We start from the raw sequence: 23,715 nt of genomic DNA, 5'->3' as shown, positions 1-23,715 counted from the left end.
TTGTGATTTTCTGGTTTTGGGAAGGGATGTATGTGTCCGTGGTCTACATGAATCTCTTACAAGAGGTCCTCAAACACCTTAGATGCCGGGCATTGTGATTTCCTTGGTTGCTGGTAAACTATGCATCTTTCTGCATTTGACAGGTATGCTTGTGTGTGTGGACTTTGTTAGATTCATGTAAATCTTACACAAGGGAAGATAGCATGCTAAGATGTTGGATGGCATGGACTCCTCATATAGATAGGATTCAGTTTCTCTGTTTCATAGGTGTTTCACATGGAAACTAGGACTGACATAGGAAGAAGATAATGGCTGGACGTGATTAAGGTTTTGGTACTCTGGGAATATTAAGAAATTATCAAGAACTGATGTTATGACTTGTGAACAAGGATCCTGCCCGGGTCCATAGTATATACGGAGGTTTTTAAATAAATTTTAATACCAGAGAGAAAAAAAGTATACACACCCAAGTGAATCATAGAGGAGAGCCCATTTATGCCTCCAAAATAAATAGCTTTGAATACCAGAGAGAAAAAAAGTATACATTACCCAAGTGAAATCATAGAGGAGAACAAGAGAATCCCATAGTGTTGCTTCTGCTCTTGATAAGAAAGACCGGTGCTTTAGGTTATGAAACTAAGGCCACTTACTTTATTATTACTTTTAGTATACTTCCCATAGATTTGTTGGGAAATTTATGTCGCCATAGATCCCGTTTCTGGGCACTGCACTTGAACCATTGATGCACGAATTGGTTCTATTGTTGTTAGTCACACAATTACAGTTGTTGTGAGAGTAGCGTGGCAGGGAGCACAAGCACATTTGATAGGAGCTAGACACAAGCGGTAGAGGGAGAAAGTGAGGCAAGCCCCTAATTCAAAATATAGTGTGAGGGGGACAGAACTTCCATTTCCAAATACAATCCTCTGCCTCAAGGTGTTTCTTTTTTTAGGAATCTGTTAATTGGAGGAGCGCAACCAAGTTTCAAAGCCCAAAGCCCTGCAAGGGATGTGAAGCCCTTCTCATTCCACTCGTCCAGTGGATCCAGGAGGCAAGGGGAGTCCATTGATTGAATCCAATCTAATCAAAGCATAGACGGGTAGAGTTCACTCATCTGTTAGTGAGGGGAAGATGAACAATGAAGCTATAGCCTGCTCACCTTTTCCGCTATCTACCTTTAAGTGATAGGGGAGCTAACAACCCATCAACAAATCTTTCTTTCTATCTTGAATTCTTGATTGGTGCCAGTGGAGCAAAAGAAGTGGGAAGGGACAAACTCCTCTATCTACCCTAGAAATGGGTTGGATCTATTGAATGAGATCCTAGAGACAGGGTTGGGCCGGGCTGGGTATGAGTCGATCGGATGCAGGGAAGCCTAGGCAATCTATTCCTATCAATCATTTGTCCAGAAGCAGTGGAAGAAAGAATCGTCTTTTGAAATCTCATTGTTGAAGGCGTAGAGAGGATTGAAAAAAGATAGGAGAATTTTTTATAGCCATATCATTAATGTTAATAAAAAATTGTGTAATTAATTAGGCCAATAGCCCTCCATTCAGCAGGCAATTTCCGTGCATTTATGGTTTCTTTAGTCCTTGCTATGTGAGCAATAGGGAATCCTTAGAAAACCGGAACTCCCAAATTTGATATGTAAAACCAGAATGCAAGGTGCATGATAGTTTTATTCCTTGCAAATAAAAAGTCTCCAAGCTTGACCCCTCCCACACAGGGGCGACTAGCTGGGGAAAGAACTCGAAAGCAATAATTGTAGTCTCAACACAGCCTATTTCGAAATTGGGATGAAGGGATGAAAGATTGAAATTCTATATAGTCTTTCAAACATCTACTGCACTCATGCCTTTTGGCCCCTATTCGAAACTTCTTCCTCGGGTTTTAACAAAAATAAGATAAAAGAATCTGTTCATTTCTCAAGGGTCGAGTGCTCCTGCACCATTCCTCGCTTTAGATGTTAAACTTAAGTTTTTAAAATTGACTTGAACCTCTCATGATTTTATTTATCAATGGAGCTGTATACAAATATATAGTGTTATATTTTTCAAGGGACAATATTTATTAGCTTTTAACATTTAATAGTCACATGTTGGAATTTAAATGGGATCATAAAATACACCAAATAATGGGAAAAGCTCTTTATGGTTTGATTGGTTCAGAGGTTTCTATTATGTTAATGGGAAAAGTTTATTGTTTGGTTTAGGAAATATTTTTAGAGATTTTTTAATGAAAAAAGAAAAAATAACTTATTTTTTTGAATAGTTTTTTTGTACTTACCATAAAAGTGATATCAAAATTTTTCCAAATAACTTATTAACAAATTTCTTAAGAGCATTTATTAAAGAACCATATTGTTAATTATGAAATGGATCTTGCATTAACACCATCATGAGTTTTCTTGTTCTTGTTTTCATCTAATGTGTGTCGTGGGGGCTTTTTGTTCAAAAAGTAGCTAATTCTTTTAAGCCGGGGGCTTTTTGTTCAAAAAGTACTTAATTCTTTTAAGCCGAAAAATAGAAATGGATCTTGCATTAACACCACTTGTTTTCATCTAATGTAACTAAAAGTAACTGTTGTGGGGGCTTTTTCGTTCAAAAAGTTCTTAATTATTTTGAGTTGTTGATGCACTAACAAAAGTAAGTTAATACAAAGTTAAAGGCTTCTAAAAGAAAGAAGTTCTAGGGAAGAGAATTATGTGCTAAATTTAAGGGACAACCTCCCTTAATAGGCAAAAATTCGGAGTGAACAATAAAAAGTGAACAATGTCAGTGAACAGTGTTTTTTTCTCTTTTTGACTTAAAATCTCCAACAACTGGGGCCTTGTCTGATTCACCAAAACAAAGAAGGCTTGAAAAGACAAAAAGCCAAAAGAGTTTCCAAAACACCATCATGTAAAAGAATTTGAAATGACTTTGTTTACGCATGGAACAATAGTGTTCTTTAGAGTGGCCAAAAGACTAAAAGAATCTTTTTGAGTAGCAACAGTAGGCTTTGGAATGGGCAAAAGACCAAAAAAATCTCTTTGACTTTGAAATGACTAAAAGCCAAAAGAAACTTTTTGAACATCATCATTTATGCATGTAGTGGAGCAGTGGTGTAGGAGCTTTACCAGGGAGTAAACATTGTAGCATTTTGGCTATTGTGCAAGCCAGACAAACAGGGTGAGTCAATCAATCAGTAGTTATGGAGTACCATGTTAAAATAATTATTTTGGAGGTCCACTTTACTTCGTAAGTACTTAATAAGTTCTTGATGTCTCAGATTTGAATAATCCTTTGGCTACTAACGGGTGGCCCGAGCTCATGCTTGCTCCTACATATGCACAAAGAGAGGCAAGGGTAAAGTCTTTGCTTCTTAGCATGGCTTGGATCAATTCATCCAGGACAGTGTTACCGTTACATAAAGCAAAAAAATTTAGTATCGAAAATATACGGAAATAAAATGGCAAAATTGCTTCCAAACTATTAGAAGTATCATGCAATTTCAATGAAATATATTTTAACAAAACGTTAATGAAACTAGAACAGAAGTGTGGTCAATCGGTGAAGTAAAGAAGAACATGAGTTTGGGAGAGTAGGTCATAATCTTAGAACAGTGTGTCTTTGAGTGACTTGTTCTTTTTTCTTACTGAAAATAGAAAAGTTAACGTGAACCGTGTGGTGGGATAATTGCTTGAAGAAATTGGTAGAATGTTACATGTTTTAGCTTAAATCGCTTTCCCTATTTATATTGGAAGAAGGTTGACTCCACTCAGAAGGAAAGTTTGCGTAATTGCGTCTCTACATAAAATTGACAACACAACTTTCTACACATGGGACAGTGAGTTTGCTTGTGCAGATCGATTTCTTATATCTCAGATCAGATGTAATTGAAACAATTTTTCCTCGCTTTAGATGTTAAACTTAAGTTTTTAAAATTGACTTGAACCTCTCATGATTTTATTTATCAATGGAGCTGTATACAAATATATAGTGTTATATTTTTCAAGGGACAATATTTATTAGCTTTTAACATTTAATAGTCACATGTTGGAATTTAAATGGGATCATAAAATACACCAAATAATGGGAAAAGCTCTTTATGGTTTGATTGGTTCAGAGGTTTCTATTATGTTAATGGGAAAAGTTTATTGTTTGGTTTAGGAAATATTTTTAGAGATTTTTTAATGAAAAAAGAGAAAATAACTTTTTTTTTTGAATAGTTTTTTTGTACTTACCATAAAAGTGATATCAAAATTTTTCCAAATAACTTATTAACAAATTTCTTAAAAGCATTTATTAAAGAACCATATTGTTAATTATGAAATGGATCTTGCATTAACACCATCATGAGTTTTCTTGTTCTTGTTTTCATCTAATGTGTGTCGTGGGGGCTTTTTGTTCAAAAAGTAGTTAATTCTTTTAAGCCGGGGGTTTTTTGTTCAAAAAGTACTTAATTCTTTTAAGCCGAAAAATAGAAATGGATCTTGCATTAACACCACTTGTTTTCATCTAATGTAACTAAAAGTAACTGTTGTGGGGGCTTTTTTGTTCAAAAAGTTCTTAATTATTTTGAGTTGTTGATGTACTAACAAAAGTAAGTTAATACAAAGTTAAAGGCTTCTAAAAGAAAGAAGTTCTAGGGAAGAGAATTATGTGCTAAATTTAAGGGACAACCTCCCTTAAATAGACAAAAATTCGGAGTGAACAATAAAAAGTGAACAATGTTTTTTTCTCTTTTTGACTTAAAATCTCCAACAATTGGGGCCTTGTCTGATTCACCAAAACAAAGAAGGCTTGAAAAGACAAAAAGCCAAAAGAGTTTCCAAAACACCATCATGTAAAAGAATTTGAAATGACTTTGTTTACGCATGGAACAATAGTGTTCTTTAGAGTGGCCAAAAGACTAAAAGAATCTTTCTGAGTAGCAACAGTATGTTGGGGAGATAAACACCTTGGGGAGCTTCCTTGAGTAATTAATATAACATATAGAGACACACTTAAACCCAAAAGGCCTAAGCCCAATGGGTATGTGCTCAATTATGTTATATTAACCACTTATTCTTCTTATCTTTATTCAATGTGGGACTTTACTCACATGTGTAACCCAACAATCTCCCCCTCATGTGTGAGTCTCTGCCACTCTGTGGGCTTCAAGACTTCTCTGTGGGCCATGAATAAGTCCTACTCGCTCCCCCTTGCTTAATGAACTTTTTCACTTCATCAGCGCGTCATCCATGGGTCTCTCGTACGTCATCCATGAGAACCACGTGTCAACCCTGCACGCACATCCATGGGAACCCCGCACGTTCATGTCCATGGGAACCTCGCACCATACCATTATTTAGCACCACGTGAGTCTCTGCCTCTCTGTGAGCTTTGAACAAGTCCTACTCACTCCCCCTTGACTAATGAGCTTTTCACTTCATCAATGCGTCATCCATGAGTCTCTCGTACGCCATCCAAGGGAACCACGTGTCAACCCTGCACGCACATCCATGGGAACTCCGCATGTCCATGTCCATGGGAATCTCGCATCACACCATTATTTAGCTCCATTAGCAATATTCCAGGATCTTTGTGTGTGGGCCATTTTAGGCTTTCTCTGTCCCTGCTGGGTAGGGACCATGAACACTTCACCACCTTTGTCGCACACCACCATAGGCTCTGATACCACTTGTTGGGGAGATAAACACCTTGGGGAGCTTCCTTGAGTAATTAATATAACATATAGAGACACACTTAAACCCAAAAGGCCTAAGCCCAATGGGTATATGCTCAATTATGTTATATTAACCACTTATTCTTCTTATCTTTATTCAATGTGGGACTTTACTCACACGTGTAACCCAACACAGTAGGCTTTGGAATGGGCAAAAGACCAAAAAAATCTCTCTGACTTTGAAATGACTAAAAGCCAAAAGAAACTTTTTGAACATCATCATTTACGCATGTAGTGGAGCAGTGGTATAGGAGCTTTGCCAGGGAGTAAACATTGTAGCATTTTGGCTATTGTGCAGGCCAAACAAATAGGGTGAGTCAATCAATCAGTAGTTATGGAGTACCATGTTAAAATAATTATTTTTGAGGTCCACTTTACTTCGTAAGTACTTAATAAGTTCTTGATGTCTCAGATTTGAATAATCCTTTGGCTACTAACGGGTGGCCCGAGCTCATGCTTGCTCCTACATATGCAAAAAGAGAGGCAAGGGTAAAGTCTTTGCTTCTTAGCATGGCTTGGATCAATTCATCCAGGACAGTGTTACCGTTACAAAAAGCAAAAAAATTTAGTATCGAAAATATACGGAAATAAAATGGCAAAATTGCTTCCAAACTATTAGAAGTATCATGCAATTTCAATGAAATATATTTTAACAAAACGTTAATGAAACTAGAACAGAAGTGTGGTCAATCGGTGAAGTAAAGAAGAACATGAGTTTGGGAGAGTAGGTCATAATCTTAGAACAGTGTGTCTTTGAGTGACTTGTTCTTTTTTCTTACTGAAAATAGAAAAGTTAACGTGAACCGTGTGGTGGGATAATTGCTTGAAGAAATTGGTAGAATGTTACATGTTTTAGCTTAAATCGCTTTCCCTATTTATATTGGAAGAAGGTTGACTCCACTCAGAAGGAAAGTTTGCGTAATTGCGTCTCTACATAAAATTGACAACACAACTTTCTACACATGGGACAGTGAGTTTGCTTGTGCAGATCGATTTCTTATATCTCAGATCAGATGTAATTGAAACAATTGAGTCGTTTGAGTTTGTATTGGACCCATAATCACATGTTCCTTTGGAAAACTCTAGTTGCCTTCGAGATAAATAAATCTCAAACTTCAAATTTGACATTAGACTGTTAATTTTCCATGAGGCAACTTAAAACAGCCATTTTAAACAAAAACTTAAAACAGTCACATAAATAATATTACCAAATAGTAGCCACTTGTTATTCTATTTTGACAACATTTAAAAAAAAAAAAAAAATTATGATATAGCACTTAAAGAAAAATTCTGGTGACATAACTTTTATGCACAATTTTATGCACAACTTGTCTACATAACTAGTTGTGGTTGGTGGAGGGGTGACCCACCACCACCCTTCCACCAACCACAACTCGCCGTGTGGACAAGTTGTACACAAAATCATGCACAAAGTTGTGGTACTATAACCCCTCAGCACTTAAAAGGCTAATCTACTGGTAAAGTACACATTTATTACAACAAAACTAATTTAAAGAGTGTTTTGTCAAGTAGATGCTAAAAGCATATAGATTTACAGAGTAATTTCCATTAGCACTAGAAATGGATGCTGACAGTGACATTTGGGTACTTCAAAGAGCATCTGTCGTGATCAATCAAATCAACCACAAACTGAACCGAAGTACCAATAACTATGTCCAAACCCTCCCTCATCTTAAACCAGGTACGGTGGTCAACTGGGATATAGATCTTCCATCCCCAACACAACACTTGGCCTTAGTTAAGGATGAACAAGACAGAATACTTCTCCTGCCATAGGGTCAGAAGGTCATTAATACCAAAAATGTTACTTCTTTTGCAATACTTGGCCTGAATCGCCTTAGAGAATAAACAATTCTGGTGACACAACTCTCCAAATTGTTTAGCTAAGAGTATCAAGCTCTCCAGATTGTTTAGCATCAAGCTCAATACATTTTTAGTCAAATTTGTTTTGAAAACCTCACTTTTCCTACTTTAGCTAATCTACTATTCACAGACTACTACATTAGCTTCAAAACTCCATCCATATTATTTTTTCAACATTTCTTTATTTATTTTTGTAACAGTCAAATTTTATTTTAATAAAAGCTCAAGTTTTCTAAAACCCCAATGATTTTACAAGGAAAAAAAAAAAACTAATTATCATAATTTTATAATTTCAATAAGTCTTGTATCACCTTTCCTTTACAATATCAATGAATATATACAAACAAAACAAAACAAGAATGGACATAACAAACAATGTCAAAAAACCCCGATTAATTTATAAACATCAAAAGTTTAACAAGTTAGAAACATCTAAACTACAAAATCCATACATTGTGCAATAAGTTGCGCGACTAGATTGCTCAAGAAATACATTGTAATAATATTCACTAATTACTCCTCCTGATATTCAATGATTTCTTGGCAGAGTTGGCTAATGCATTGTTACTGCACTAGATCCAATTTTGTAGTGTCCATCATAATGATTTCCAAATCTTGATTAGTTCATTTTATTTGAAGCTTCTCTCCCTTGACACAAATCAGATCTCCAACCTCCATTTGCTTGATCTCCATGAGTTCTTAAGTTTGAGAATATGCCCTCTCAAGAAAAACATTTTTCTCATTAGAATTTTTCTTCTTTCATTTCTCATGTCATTCAATATCCCTTCAAGATTTGAAATCATACCATCATTACTTTTTTAGTTCCTTAATCATTCTCTTTTTGCCTTCTGACTTGGTGGTCTCTCCAAGTCTACAAAGAAAGCAAGGGAGGCCTCATCTTCCCTTTAGATGTATCAACTTCGGAGTATAAGGACAAGATGTTGCAGATGATCTTCTGTTCATTTGAGACTTTGAATGAAATTCCAACCATTTTGGTTGATGCCTCAAGATATTCCAACGGTGATCCAATTGGAATGAGGTTTTGTGAACCTTTTTATACAGTTCCTTTTCTTTAGTAATCTGAAAAATTGACAAACAGGAATTGGATTAGTGAATAGATAGTATTGGTCCATTAATGCATTGACACTACTTAAAAACAATTTTTACCTTCTCTTGCTCATTCACACCACTTGGATTACGATTCTCAATCGAAGCTAAGCACCCAACAAACTTATTGATGCAAAGTTGAATCAATGATTGACTATTCATTACAGAGTTTGAAGTATGGTCAAATTTAGATGTCATCTGACTCTTCTCTTTATGGAAGTAGTCCCAAACTCTATTCCAATATGTTTTGTGCTTTTGCTCATTCCCTTGCACCACATTCATGGACATATTGAGCCGTGCCAATACAATGAGGCAGTCTCTTCTACTGTGAAATTACCACCCCGTTGTGTCTTCTTAACAATGGATTCATTTGAACTTTAGGGGGAGACTGTTGGGTATATACTTCATCTTGTGGGGATTCCATCATGAATTCATTATTCATATTAGACTCCTGCTGTAAGAGCTCCGCTAAGTTCCAGTCCCCTGGCATTTGCAAATCCATTCCTTAATAAATAATAAATATTAACAATAACATAATAAGCCTAAAGAATCAAAACTCAGGCTTTAAGTTCTTATTTCAATCAATTGACAGGCCAAACATTTTTCTCTGACTTAGAAAAAAGATATGCATTCCTAAATGGTACATTTACTGACATGACAGAGGCCGTAAAGACCATATTAATTGATACCCAATTAAATAACATTGAGTATTCCAAAACTGGTACTGATAAAAAGTTACATCTACAATGGATGTTCCACCTGACCTATTTTCTGAACCATAGATCCAAAAAGATTGACAAATTTTAGTTATAGTGGCAGGGTACAAAGCTCTGAAAATACAAAGAGGTGGGGGATAGCTTACCTAGCAACAGGGAGGGAAATGAACTTTTTGGAGGATGCCAAAAATGAAACAGATCAGAGAAAAGATCAATATAAACCAAGAAGTTCTCACATTTGGGAGAAAGGTCATGCTACAACATGTGAGATAGATAGCAACAATCAAATTCAGCACAACTTGTTATTACCACCAATCTCTACTAAATTCTCATTGATACATAATTTATTTCAAAAAATAAAGTTATCAAGCATATTTTAAACCTTTGTGCCATATCCCGAAATCAGCACAAATTTCTTTCTTTGTGAACCATAGTTAGGACCCTTTTTAATCAGTAGCTGTTCCATGTCCTAGAACATAAGTAGTTTAAAAATGTAAACAATAAGTACATGCAAACAATTTAAGTAATGATTGCAAAAGATGAGCAACACCAAGCTGAAAGGTTTAAGTTATTTACCAAAGACATTAAATGGGCCCCTAAGAAACCAGAAGACATTTAAGAAATTTCACACACACTTTGAGAGCTTAGTGATTGTTAAGTGCCTCTGTTCACCAATACCACCAACTTTAAAAAATTTGAACCCTGATTTTCCCGCTACAATCAGTACATTATCAGAGTTCCAATCCCCTAAAGTTTTCAATTCGTGCTCAAACATGTAAATCAGAATGATCTAAAACACAAAATAGGAGAAACACAAAGAAAACGCAGAACCCATCACTCAAAACAATAGAAACTTAAATGGAAATCCAGTTGGAGAGAAAAATGTGAAAACCGGTTGAAGACTAACCTTTAAGATGACCAACAATCTGCTTGTTCTCTTCAGCAATAAAATCCCCCAAGTGATGGCTGAATTAAATAGAAGATTCAGTCTTGGGGGGCATCTAACCTAGAAAGTTTTAGGCAGAAGTTAATTGGAGAAATATTCACCAAGGCAAATGATTAACAACGTGTAAGCCAATAGTTGGGTTGCTAAATTGGGCGGGGGAGAGAAGATGCAGCAAGTGATAATACCACTGCTATAAACTCAACTCCCAAAAGGGTCAAAATTAAACATTCAACATTGTGCTTCATATGGCAAGTAGCACTACTTTGTGCTATCCCAGAAATGCAACTTCTCCCAACAGTTAAATACAGTCAAGGTCATTACTTGAGATGCTTGAAACAATCAGGAAATTTCTTGCAGATTCATGTGGAAAAAAAAAAGTCAACAAATTATTTATCAAATGTTTCTGAAAAGAGGCAAAAACTGAACAATCACAATCTGCAGTCTAGAATGCAACTGCAGAGAGATTGAGCATAATTGATGCAAGGTATCAATTACTAAACTGTGTCAAAGAAACTGTCATAACTTGTGTGTTGCAGTGGCTATTGGAAATTGCCTTTACAACTACTGAGCCCAGAAGAACCAAATATCATCAGGTTGACATTCGGAGTCAATAATACATGCATTCTTGGCTGAGGCCGTAGAATTTACACTCAATTTGCTGTCACCTAACCACCCTCATAAGGCAAGCATTATCATTACCATCAAAGAAAGATCTATGCTTGTAGTTGTTCTGTCAATCCGCTCTATTTGAAACCAACTCTGCCGCCGCCAAAGTGTAATGATATTTTCCAGTCAGGCAAAACCAAACCATTTGCTGTTGTCTTCACTTGTTTTTGATGAATTCCGGTATTTGTGCTGTGTTCTGGTGGTCATTTCCGAGTGGTACTCAACAAGCTTAACTTTTGAGCTTATCCATCATCATGCTGGCCTCCTCCATTCTTTCTTGCCAATAATCTCCTACTTTCAGACTGTGGACTAGTTCTTTGAGATCTATAAGATTGCATCCCGGCATCCTTCCCACGTTTCGATCTTTCATCATCTCTTTTACCCTAGCAACATCCTCCCATTGACCTGCCACAGCATAGACATTCAGCAATAGTTGATAGTATGAGGGATTTTGAGGGTCCATGTCGATTAGAGATTTTGCAATTCGTTCTCCCAAAGACACATCTCCCAGGAAACGACATGAACTCAGCAAATTAGCCCACTGCAGGGATTCTGATGACTTGTCCTCATCTTCTGGCATATTCCTTAAGATTTCCTCTGCCTTTTGGATAAGCCCCAACTTGGCATAGAGATTAGCCATGCACCAATAATGTGCAAAATTGGGCTTTATAGTATATACATCTATCATTAGGCCGAAGTAATCTCTGCCCTCTGTTAAAAATCCAGCACGGGCACATGCACACAGAACACCAATGAAGGTTATTTCATCTGGAATAATTCCTTCTTCCACTTTATCTGGCCTCAAATGCTTCCCATGGTTGGTTTCTACAAGTTTTGACCTTGTTCTACGCAACATTTCACCAAATAGGGTAAGCCCATCTTCTGGATTCCCATGAAGGCAATGCCCCAAGATCATTGCATTCCAGCAAACTAAATTCCTATTTGCCATCCTCTTAAACACTTCACAGGCTACATCCACTCTTTTGCACCTGCTATACATATCTATTAAAGCTGTATCAATAATTATAGTTGGTCTCAAGAACATCTTAATGAGAAAACCATGAGCTGATCTTCCTTCCTTCAGTCTAGCTGAATGACCACAGGCAGTGAGCACGCCAACCATAGTGGTATCACTACCTCTCAACCCTGTCTTAACCATTTCCCTGAACAACTTCAACCCACACCCAGGATTCCCACCTTTTAAATACCCATTAATCATAATATTCCAAGAAACCACATTTCTTTCATTCATTAAATCAAACAGTTGATGAGCAACACCCAAATTACCAATTCTAGCATACCCATCCACAATCGAATTCCACGAGATCAAATCCCGCTTTGACATTTCGACAAACACCTTATCAGCAAGCTCAATATCCCCACAACAAGCATACATATGAATCAACGAGTTTTGCACTGGAACCACACAATCAACTCCATTCTTAATAGCCTGCCCGTGACACTCTAGTCCAGATTTAACACAACCCATCTTCGCACAAGAACCGACAAGCGGTACAAAAGTATAGCTATTGGGCAAAAACCCATTTCTCAACCACTCAAAATAGAAAACTACAGCCTGGTACGGAACACAACTCTTAGAGTAAGCCTTGATTACAGTATTGATACATAACTTGTCAGGCGAATGTATATATCGGAAAACCAAGAGAGTGTAATCTATATCGCCGCCGAAATCCGAAGAAAAGTGCAGAACTTTGCCTGCCCAAAAGGGGTTGTGGAAGAGACCGCAAGTGATGAAATGGGCTTGGATTTGGAACAGCTGCCTCATACTCTGACATGCTTCGAGAACTGCGAAACTTCGCTGAAAAAGAGAGGTTGAGGTTCCGGTGGTATCAGAGGAAGCACAAGAAGAGTAGAATGGGGAAGAGAGATTGGTTTTTGAGGTGAGAATGGAGTTCCGGAACCGAAAAAGTTCTCGCATGGAAGCTCTTGCCATTCATTTGGTATATGGTTTTGAGTGACTCTCCAGCTCCAGATTTTCCTTCTCCCCCATTAACGCACATTCTAATCTCGGGAGCGAGTTTGGTTTCTGTGGGAATGGTTATGGTTTTGACTGACGCAACGAGCTAAATAAGTAGAAAAGACCATGCTCGATCGTTTCTCAGCTTTGCGAAAGTTTTCGGCTTAAAAACTATGTGACTACGTCCCTTGTAGATGACTAAATGGTAGACAACACATAGACTTTTGATTACATATCCCGCTTTCTTCGTCCAAGCCTCCAAGGTATCAGGCATGTCAAGGACCCATGGATTTTATGAATTGATGCATTAGGAGCATAACCGTATGGACACCAATTAATTAAAAACTTTGTATTTAAAAAAATAAAAAATAAATGCATTATAAAAAATTTTATATAAAATAATTTTTTTAAAAAAAATATTGTGAAATTTAAACATAATTATCTGAAAACTAGTTTTTATTTCAACTTTTTGGAAAATTATTTTCATATTGTTTTGAAAACAAAATAAAAAAAAATACTTCTATCACTTAAAAACTATAATGGAGTTTCATCTAGATTAAATTATTGAAATGTAATCATTTACTTTTTCTTAGAGATGGTATGTAATGTTTAATTTAAAATACAAAATTATAATAGGTGATCAAAATAATTAAAATAAATTTTACATTTTATTTTAAATATTTTGAAAAAATTTAAACAAGAATTTAGTTTTGGTATAATTAATTTTTTTTTTTTAAAAAAAAACTTAGCTAATAGAGTTATACCCAAAAGTAGCAATAAAATATAATTTAAATTTCTTGAAATCTAGCTAATAGACTTTGACCTAAAGTGAACTGCCCCAAAAATAAAGTTAGGGGGGCAATATTTTTATAACAATTTTAGAACAAAATTTATATGAAAAGTTGTTAATGGTAAATAAATAAATAAAAAGTGATATGAATGGTTGGTCTAAATGAAAACTGGTGAAAGCTTGCAACCTAAGGTTTATTGTAAAATTGTTGTGAAACTGTTATGCCTATAGCACCGCTTATATCCTAAGTAATGAGAATTAACTTTAAAATACAAAATTATAATAGGTGATCAAAATAATTAAAATAAATTTTACATTTTATTTTAAATATTTTGAAAAAATTTAAACAAGAATTTAGTTTTGGTATAATTAATTTTTTTTTTTTAAAAAAAAACTTAGCTAATAGAGTTATACCCAAAAGTAGCAATAAAATATAATTTAAATTTCTTGAAATCTAGCTAATAGACTTTGACCTAAAGTGAACTGCCCCAAAAATAAAGTTAGGGGGGCAATATTTTTATAACAATTTTAGAACAAAATTTATATGAAAAGTTGTTAATGGTAAATAAATAAATAAAAAGTGATATGAATGGTTGGTCTAAATGAAAACTGGTGAAAGCTTGCAACCTAAGGTTTATTGTAAAATTGTTGTGAAACTGTTATGCCTATAGCACCGCTTATATCCTAAGTAATGAGAATTAACCATTTATTGTAGAAAAAAGATTGTCAATTGGGGCAGTCACGGCATCTTGAACAAGCTTTTATTGTATAGTAAGTATATGATGTTAACTAATATATGAATTTTTATTGGATTAATTTATGAAAATCTCATTCTTACAAATTTTTAGTTAATCATATATTAATTACTATATGAATAAAAAAAATTGAAATTTATACATTTTTATGATAAATTTATTGTTGATTAAGGGTTTGTTTGGGAACATTTTTTTTAACTAAAAGTCTGAAACTGAAAACTTTTTACTGAAAATATAAATAAATAAAAAAAGTTAACAGCTAACTGAATAGTACAATGGGATCCATGTGTTTGAAATCTACTTATTTTGTTAAAACTGAAAACTTTTTTACTGAAAGTATTGTAAATAAAGGTAAAAGTTAGTTGAAATAGTACAGTGGGACCCATGAATAGTAGAAAAAATAAGCTGGATAGTAAAATAAGCTGGCTTTTTAATTTTTGCCAAACATACACTAAGTCTCCAATCATTTTGATATTTTCGTAAGAATGAAGAATATAAAAATATAATATAATCGAATAGTTAATTTATCAAAATAATTGTTCAATGAAAGCTTATACCAAATGTAATTTGAACCATCGAACATGATCTTCTCTCTATATATGTGTGTGTGTGTTTGATTAGGAACATTAAACCTTAAGGTTTTGAAGACAATCTTTTATTGGCAAGTGGAAACAACAGATGTTATATAAAACAAACTTAATTTTACATACTCAATGATCAAGTACTAACAATGTCTAATTAAAACTTTGTCAAAAAATAATATGGTGGTAAAAATTCTGTAGTGAAAGAAAAAAGTTGGATATTCTTCTACTCTTTTCATTATTTCGTGTGAATTTTCTCATGACTTGCAAAAGTTGATAGCAAGCCAAAAATTGATCACACTTGACTCGCGCAGCTAAATGTTCAGGTCAATTTGTTTTCCACAAGCCACATGTCACAATTTTATTGGGCCATCCCTGCCACATCAACACTACTTTTCACAATCAAGAAATAATGGCCCTAAGAGTAAAATTCTTTTAAAACAGTAAAAGGCCCATATTTTATTAACATATTTTTGGATCATAAATCTCTTCCCTTCGAAGGATGGACTCACGGCCTACATCTTTCTCTACATCACATATGGACACAGAGCTTACATTTCTCTATATATATCGGCTTCAGGGATTGGGCAGCACTCAGATCGCTGGGTGTGTAATACAAAGCCTAATATTACCCCTATTAAATTATTGTATTTTTTTTTTTTGAGAAGATATTCAATTATCATATAATTATGTAAATTAATAAGTTTGCTACAATAATCATATAATTTTACATTTTTTTAAATTCTTTCTTTATGCATCTCTATGGTGAAAAAAAAAGTAGATGATAATTATTGTGTGTAAAAACAGAAAAATAATTTTAAAAAATTAGAAAAAAATGACATTTTAAAGATTTTGTTTTTGAGAAACAACATTTTAAAGAAATGTAATATAAAATAGATAGTGTGTTTTGTAAAGTAACTATCTTTAAAAAAAAAACAAAAAAGTAGATTCTTATGTTAAAACTAGCCTTTGAACATGTGCTCATTTGTGTGCTAAAAAATTTTTCTATTTTTTTTTTTAAAGTTAATAATTTTCTTCTGGGTGTGTAATACAAAGCCTAATATTACCCCTATTAAATTATTGTATTTTTTTTTTTTGAGAAGATATTCAATTATCATATAATTATGTAAATTAATAAGTTTGCTACAATAATCATATAATTTTACATTTTTTTAAATTCTTTCTTTATGCATCTCTATGGTGAAAAAAAAAGTAGATGATAATTATTGTGTGTAAAAACAGAAAAATAATTTTAAAAAATTAGAAAAAAATGACATTTTAAAGATTTTGTTTTTGAGAAACAACATTTTAAAGAAATGTAATATAAAATAGATAGTGTGTTTTGTAAAGTAACTATCTTTAAAAAAAAAACAAAAAAGTAGATTCTTATGTTAAAACTAGCCTTTGAACATGTGCTCATTTGTGTGCTAAAAAATTTTTCTATTTTTTTTTTAAAGTTAATAATTTTCTTCTATTATAATTTAGAAATATATATTTTTATTTTTCAAACAAATAAAAATGATAAACTTTAGAAATAAACAATAATTGTAATTTTTTTTAAGTGAAAGGAAAAAAATCCTAAATTTTATAAGTCCTCTTATATATTGGAGTGCTCCTATATATAAGAGGAGAATCCCCTTATATATAGTGTTCATTTGACATGATTAATTTTGCTAATTTATTTTATTATTTAGCTTATTTTTGTTATTATTTATTAATTTCACTATACTTTTTAGTACTATTTATGAGTCTCACTATACTATTTCAGTTAATTTTTATTTTTATTTACAGTATTTTTAACAAAAAAAATTTTAATTTCAGCACAACAAACAAATTTCAAATAAACTCATAGTATAGGTATTTATTTTCTCGGATTGAGTGAGGAATTTTTTTTTTTTAAGAAATATTATCTCCATAATATTTTTACAATACTTTTATAACAAATCCTAAGTAACAAGGGACTACAAATTATTATTAACAAGTAAAATAATAATTTTAATATATTTAAATTAAAATCAATAATAATTTACCATGTTACAAAGTTCCGTGAAAATATTTTTCTCTTAAACAGGTCCGGTCTTAATTTTGGCAGGTCTAAACGCTGCTGAATTAAGCTGAGCACCCAAAACCCCCCTGCGAGAAAAAGAGGAAAAAGGGAAGGTTGTTGTAAATGAAATGGTGAGAGCAAGCCTAATGCTTCTCAAAGATGCGGGGCGTGGAGTCTGCAAGTCTCTCTCTCAGATTCTCGTCTGCCCACTCTCCAAGCAGCCTTTAAGGTTATATTATTTCTATTTGTGTTTGTGGTTTTGTTTGTTAAATTTTTTTCTATTTTCTAATTTGGTTCTGGGTTTCTTTCTAGATATTCTGAGGAAACAAATTCTCTAATCAGTGACGCCATTGGCGTTTCTTTTCCTGTGAGTTCTATTATTTCCTTTACCCTTCGTTTCAATTTCACTTTTCTAAACTATCCTTGTCATTTGATAGTATATCTCCCCGAAATGTGTTTATTTTCCAAATCCACTGTTTTTAAATTCTCAAGTTGAAACGTGACTTTCATGGAATGCAAAAGTAACCCTTTTGCTTCCTTTGTCATTTGTGAACTGATGCTATGCAGTACCAGTGATACTAATGTCTACATAAACTGATTTCTAAATTATGTTGCATTCATATGGTTGCTTTGGTACACGCACATTAATACCTTAAACACGCTTCTTCATGTGTCTGAAATGTATTCTACTTATAAATGTTATGTGTATGATTTATTACTTGTTCATGTATCTGATAGATAAAGGATGACATCCCTTGCTTGGTTCCGATGGATGGTAAGATAATTGAAGCTGATGACATGCCAAAAACTGATGGTGCTGCAGATTTATCTTCAAAGAACAATCAATAGCTCGGAGGTAGCCCTTGTGTTGGATAGTGTAGAATATATGTACTATGGCCCATAAGTAGAACTATGTTTGTCAGGCTTAGAAATATTGTTGCTGCCATTACACAATGCCTAATTATTTTTGTAGGCAACAGTTGCATACCTGCATTTATGCAAGAAAGTCATCATTGTTCTTTAATTGATCTTGTTTATTTTGGGAAGATAAGTTTTGAAGACTTATTTTATCTTGTTTGTTATTTTTGTGTCCAAAATTCTCTCAAATCAAGGGATGAGCATTTTTGCTCTACAATGTATGTTTGCTAATGGCTTTATTCCTTTTCTTTTATTGACAAGTCTTAGATTTATCCATTATTAGCGGTGAATTATGTTTTATACATAGGTTGCTGCATGTGCTTAGTATTAGAGAACTACTGAAACAACTTTAGTTATTCAAGTATGTTGGGAAATTTGTTTGGGCGGGGTTTTTGTTGATCTGTTAAATAACTAAATGCTGTTTTTCTTCTCTTCTACGTGATTATTTCTCAAGCAACTAAACTTGTGCCTTTTAGAATTGTAGTAGCCATGGTATGAAGAATTGTTTCATAATTCCTCACAATCGTTGTTCTGAACACTCTTTGTGGCTCTCTTGGGTTCAACTTTTATAAAATGCCTTGAGATACAACCTTGTGGTTCTTACGTCAAAGGGTAAGGTGAACTGGTTTGAGTCTGTTTTATATATGGGCCACAATGAAACTCTAAAGTGCTCAATCGGTTGAGGACTACACCTCGTTAGATGGAGGTCACTTGTTCAAACTTCCCTTCCCCTTCACTCCCCTCCCCTTGGGACCAAACTTACCTATCAAAAGAAATATATGTGTGCCACAATGAGCAGCTTGAATAGATTCTACTGACTCAACCAGAATTCTTACTAATCACTCCCAATTGACCTGTTAATGCCTCACACATTTGGTTGTCTAATTGCCTCACTTTTCCTTGTGTTTTGGATTCCGCACCGGATGGAGGTTCCTAATAGATCTTATTCTCATTTGACCTTTTGAGCAATATTTGGTAGAATGAAATTACATACAATTTCCAGCCCTGTTGTACAGGATTGAGGCCTTCAATTCCAGCCATTTTATTCAGAGGTTCATATTTTTCTTCCATATATCACAGCAAAATTCTCTCTCGTGGCCAGTCTTGAAAATATCAAATCAGTGGGTTATAGTTAAAATTTAAAAAATATTGTATTTGTATTGTTATCTAAAAAGGCAGTTGTCAAGCAATTTCGAGAGGAATATAACCACAATTTATGGTGTTAATAGTTCATATACAGGTTTTTCAGATACTAAATAGTTCATATACATATACATGAACCATTTGATGTTTTGCAGAGTAATATTGATGAATTTGATGTTTCGGTTTTGTTCTTCACTTTTTAATGTGAGACCAAGAAAATTAAAATGGTCGTGTTGGTTGTAAGGTTATAGTCGTTCTGTCAAGATATTTATTTCTGGGCCCAGGGCTATCCTATTTTATGACTAATTTTTTACAGTCAAGGGTGACCAATTTTTGACAGACAAGGCCAGGGTGAGTAGATATTAATGTTATGAGAGTGTGATGCAATGTGACTACTAAAATCTTAGCATAAAACTTTACCTAGCTTGCCAACGGGCTTATAGACCTGTGGTAGTGGGTTTGATCCTCCCTCCTATGGGCGCAACAGGTTTCCTCAAGTCAATTTCAATCTGATTGAGCTCTAAACCAATCTTGGGCTTTAGAATTCTAACATCATTGGAGAACGGAGGCTCGAGTCGTAAGGGGTACAAAATGCGATATTTATGCCTCCTTTCTCTACCCAAAATAGAAAAAGAAAACAACTAACAATACAAATGAAAGAAATGAAACTGGCGTTGGGGAGAGGTTATAGCATTTTACATCATCTGTGGTCTGTTTATTAAGAAAACAAGAAAGGTCAAAGAGTAACAACACTCTATTTAGGTGTAACTGCCCTCATTGTGCAGGGCACTTGAACAATCTTCTCTACCAATCAAGATGTAATAGAAATGTTAGGACTTAGGACTCGTCAAACGAAACGGTTTTCAAGAAGTTAAGTATCCTTTATCTATAATCTTATTGGTGATCTAAGAGCTCAGCCAACGTTCAAGGCAGCTCAACTTCCTCACAAGCTGATTGGATCGGATATTGTTATGCAAAAGGTGAGGGAAGGTTCATCCATTTCGAGCTTGGTTGAGGTTGAGGGTGAGCTGTGTTGTGTGTGTGTGTGTGTGTGTGTGTTTGTCAAGATTAAAGAAAGGACAGAAAATTTGGGAGGAGAGGAGAAATGTCATACACAGTGCTGCACTTCACATGAAAAAAAACTAAAAATTTGAATAGACTCAAAAATTATTCCGTTGCCGGGAATCGAACCCGGGTCTCCTGGGTGAAAGCCAGATATCCTAACCGCTGGACGACAACGGAATTTTGTTGTTCTGTTTAAAGTAATTATTACTTGACGACAACCTAAACCTTAGATAATTAATTTGTATAGGTTCAGTTGTATATCATATTCAAATAATATACACGATATTTCTTTGATTGGAGCGTTTGGATAGGTATAATATATTATAATATATATATATATATATATACACATATGCTATATTTTCTGCTAACACTACTAGCTTGTACGTAGGGGACAACTGCTCATAATTAGTCCTTGGTGGTAAGTTGGTAACTGGTAAGAGCATTTCCATCAACAATTCTAAAAAATTTAGCATTTACCATCTCAAAACCTATTTTTATAATATATAACGCACCACTTTACAATCTTCTTTACATCAAAACTTCTAATCTTTTTAAAACTTCATTTAAATATTATTTCTTTATTATTTTTTATTCATCCTCTCTCTTTCTTTGCCTCTCTCTCCTCTGTATTTCTCTTTCACAACCCAGTGCCGTCAGCCACCATATCCACCTACCTGTATCACAACCACCACATCCACAACCACAAACAACAACAACAACAACAACAACAACAACAAAATTTTTTTTTTTTTTTTTTTTTTTTTCCCTCCACATCCAAAGCCATAAAATCAAAAAATCATCCAAATCAAAGAATCACAACATCACAACAAAGACCCAGAACCACCCCGATCAACCCACAAACCCAGTCATCGAAATCAAGAACCCACCAAAATCAATCAAAACTACTGAAATTAAAACTCACCAATATCAAATTGCAAAATCCACTCACCGAACCATTGCAGAGACCTACCACGAACCACCGTAGAGACCCACGATCCACGAAAAACCACTGCAGCCCAACCACACCCAAGACCCACGAACTCGAGATGCAGAGAGAAAGGGAAACAGAAAGGCAGAGAGAAAATGAAAGAAAGAGTGGGCAGAAAGCACGAGAGAGACAGTGAAAAGGAAAGGAGTGGATGGAGAGCACGAGATCCACGGCAGCATGTGGGTATGAAGATAGCGCAGAGATCGGACAGTGGAGATGGAGATAACGGCGATGATGATGACGAGGAGAGAGCATGTGGGTTTGGAGAATAACGACAGCGGCATGTTTTGGCGAGCTATGGAGGGTTTGCTTGGGAGAGAGACACCAGAAGGAGAGAGGGGCAAAGAGCATGAGAGAGAAGAGAGAAAAGACTTGGAAGGAGACAACACAGAAGAGAGAGAGAAAGAAATTAATAAAAAATTATAGCATAGTACTACAGTGCGGTCTCAAAAATGAGGCCGCACTGTAGCAGTATTGTAAATTTTTTAGCATATACAATCTTTGATAGAGCACGTTTTTGGGTTAGGAATGCTAAAAAATAGCATCTTTTAGCATATACCATGATTATTGGGAATGCTCTAAGGACTCACATGGGCTTAGGCTAATTCGAATGCCCCCAAGTTTAGACCAACTCCTAAAAATTGCACGTATAGGGTATACTACCATGAATTGTCCAAAGATTCTATGCATTTGACAATGCTTATTTGCTTGTGAAATAAAAATAGTTACATAAATAATAATAATAATAATAAGTTTATTATTTGTTTAAAGCTAATTTATTTACATAAAATCATTTTTTTTTTGTCTAAACTTTAAATAAATAAACTAGTCAAATGCCATTTATAAATAAATAAAGCTAGCCTAGCAGACACTAGATTTATATTAATGGACTTCACATGGGATAGGCTTGGGTTTGAGCTTGAGTTTGGTCAGTGGGCCTCCTTCTCCACAAAGTTCAAACTGGGTCAGGTGGAAATTAATAAATAAAGAAAGCCCGAGTTTTTAATTTGTCAGGGCCTTAGGGTGGGGTGGGCATGGACTTCATTTTGGGCTTTTTTTTACAAAGTTGAAAACGAAGAATGATCCTATCAAAAAAAGAAAAGAAAAAAAGAAAGGTAGAATGAAGATGCCAAAATTAATAAATAGACAAAGCCCGAGTTTTTAATTTGTCTGGGCCTTAAGGTGGGAGGGTAGGGGCTTAATTTTGGGCTTTTTCTACGAAGTTGAAAAGAAAGAATGAGGGGCTTGGGCTCATGAACAGTAGTGCTTCCGCGATAAGGGCAGGTATGTCGATAAGAAGAATGAAGATGCCAAAATACTAAAAATCTGTGTCAGGATGCTTTAAGAAAACTAAAAAGAGAAGAATGAAGATGCCAAAATACAAAAAATCTGTGTCAGGATGCTTTAAGAAAACTAAAAAAGAGAAGAATGAAGATGCCAAAATACAAAAAATTCCGTTGCCGGGAATCGAACCCGGGTCTCCTGGGTGAAAGCCAGATATCCTAACCGCTGGACGACAACGGAATGATGTCCTTTCCTGTTTAGTAATAAATATTATTTATAAATAAGTTAGAGAAGGGAAATATAAAAATTCCGTGCATCGGATCCTTTTATTACGACGGTATCAACTTTTTTTTTGGTTAAAGACGGTATCAACTAACTTCACAAGGATTTGTTAGTATTATAATATATATATATATATATATGATTTATGCAATTAGCCTATTAGGAATTTAGGACAGTATTCTCTTCCGGGTAGAATTAATTTGTCCTATAAATTCCAGATCGTGGTATTTTAGATATGGTAAAGGCATCGCCACTTTGTTCATACTTACTCTTTCTTACAAAAAAAAAAAAAAAAAAAAAGTAGACATGGGTCTGAATTTTCTGACCCGAACTAAACTTGAACCCAATTTTTTTTACGGGTCAACTTGACCCAACCCGTTTAAAAAAAAATCGCTAAAAAATATTTAAACTACGTCATGACACTAGGTGCATAAAGTACAAAGAATCAAAACTAATAGTCAATATATTATAGATATAAAATTATAAATAAGTAAAACTGTTGTCAAGACATGACATGAGAGAATGACTATTTGAACTCTTTTTTTTTTTTTTGGCCGAAGACTATTTGAGTTTCATCACAATCAATAAGAGTTAAACTTCACAAATCACGGACATGACATGAGCGAATGAGACAAGGCTGTCAAGACAACTATTAAAAAAAAAAAAGTCTCATTCAATACTAGCTGTAGTCCATTATCCAAAGCCAAAGGCACAATGCACAAACTTGAAAGTTGAAACATGACAGACCAAACCACAAAGGGTCCCAAAGCTTCCTCAGTTCAATTCCTCAACTCTTTCTCTTGCCATCTTGCGCTTCTACCCTCCTTCACACATTCCACACTTTTTAGTTTCA

The 23,715-nt window shown here is 34.5% G+C and overlaps 2 protein-coding genes and 2 non-coding genes across 5 annotated transcripts; 1 reads left to right on the top strand and 3 right to left on the bottom strand.

The window, feature by feature from the left end:
• Positions 1–7,971: 7,971 nt before the first annotated feature.
• Positions 7,972–13,316, bottom strand: LOC112005664 (pentatricopeptide repeat-containing protein At3g51320). Of its 2 annotated transcripts, XM_065767167.1 has the most exons (4): positions 10,548–13,316; positions 10,324–10,422; positions 8,761–9,183; positions 7,972–8,673 (listed from the first exon to the last, which is right to left on the bottom strand). In XM_065767167.1, the coding sequence occupies exon 1, from the start codon at positions 12,980–12,982 to the stop codon at positions 11,258–11,260; it is 1,725 nt and encodes a 574-aa protein (XP_065623239.1). In that variant the 5' UTR covers positions 12,983–13,316; the 3' UTR covers positions 7,972–8,673; positions 8,761–9,183; positions 10,324–10,422; positions 10,548–11,257. The 2 variants fall into 2 exon arrangements, with proteins under 2 accessions (XP_065623239.1, XP_023893729.2); XM_024037961.2 differs by having other exon boundaries at positions 10,324–13,316.
• Positions 13,317–17,200: 3,884 nt separating this feature from the next.
• Positions 17,201–18,350, top strand: LOC112005693 (uncharacterized). The gene is made up of 3 exons (XM_024037997.2): positions 17,201–17,408; positions 17,492–17,546; positions 17,918–18,350. The coding sequence occupies exons 1-3, from the start codon at positions 17,308–17,310 to the stop codon at positions 18,026–18,028; spliced, it is 267 nt and encodes an 88-aa protein (XP_023893765.2). The 5' UTR covers positions 17,201–17,307; the 3' UTR covers positions 18,029–18,350.
• A 2,060-nt stretch (positions 18,351–20,410) lies between these two features.
• On the bottom strand, positions 20,411–20,482 carry TRNAE-UUC (transfer RNA glutamic acid (anticodon UUC)). Its single transcript has one exon. It is a non-coding gene; the product is annotated as a tRNA-Glu (tRNA).
• Positions 20,483–22,748: 2,266 nt separating this feature from the next.
• TRNAE-UUC (transfer RNA glutamic acid (anticodon UUC)) lies at positions 22,749–22,820 on the bottom strand. The gene has a single exon. It is a non-coding gene; the product is annotated as a tRNA-Glu (tRNA).
• Positions 22,821–23,715: the final 895 nt, after the last annotated feature.

Source organism: Quercus suber, unplaced genomic scaffold, assembly GCF_002906115.3.
Source record: "Quercus suber isolate HL8 unplaced genomic scaffold, Cork oak 2.0 scaffold_780, whole genome shotgun sequence".
Lineage (NCBI taxonomy): Eukaryota > Viridiplantae > Streptophyta > Magnoliopsida > Fagales > Fagaceae > Quercus > Quercus suber.
The sequence above is the reverse complement of the archived record's forward strand: the minus strand, read 5'-3'. Positions and strand labels throughout refer to the sequence as shown.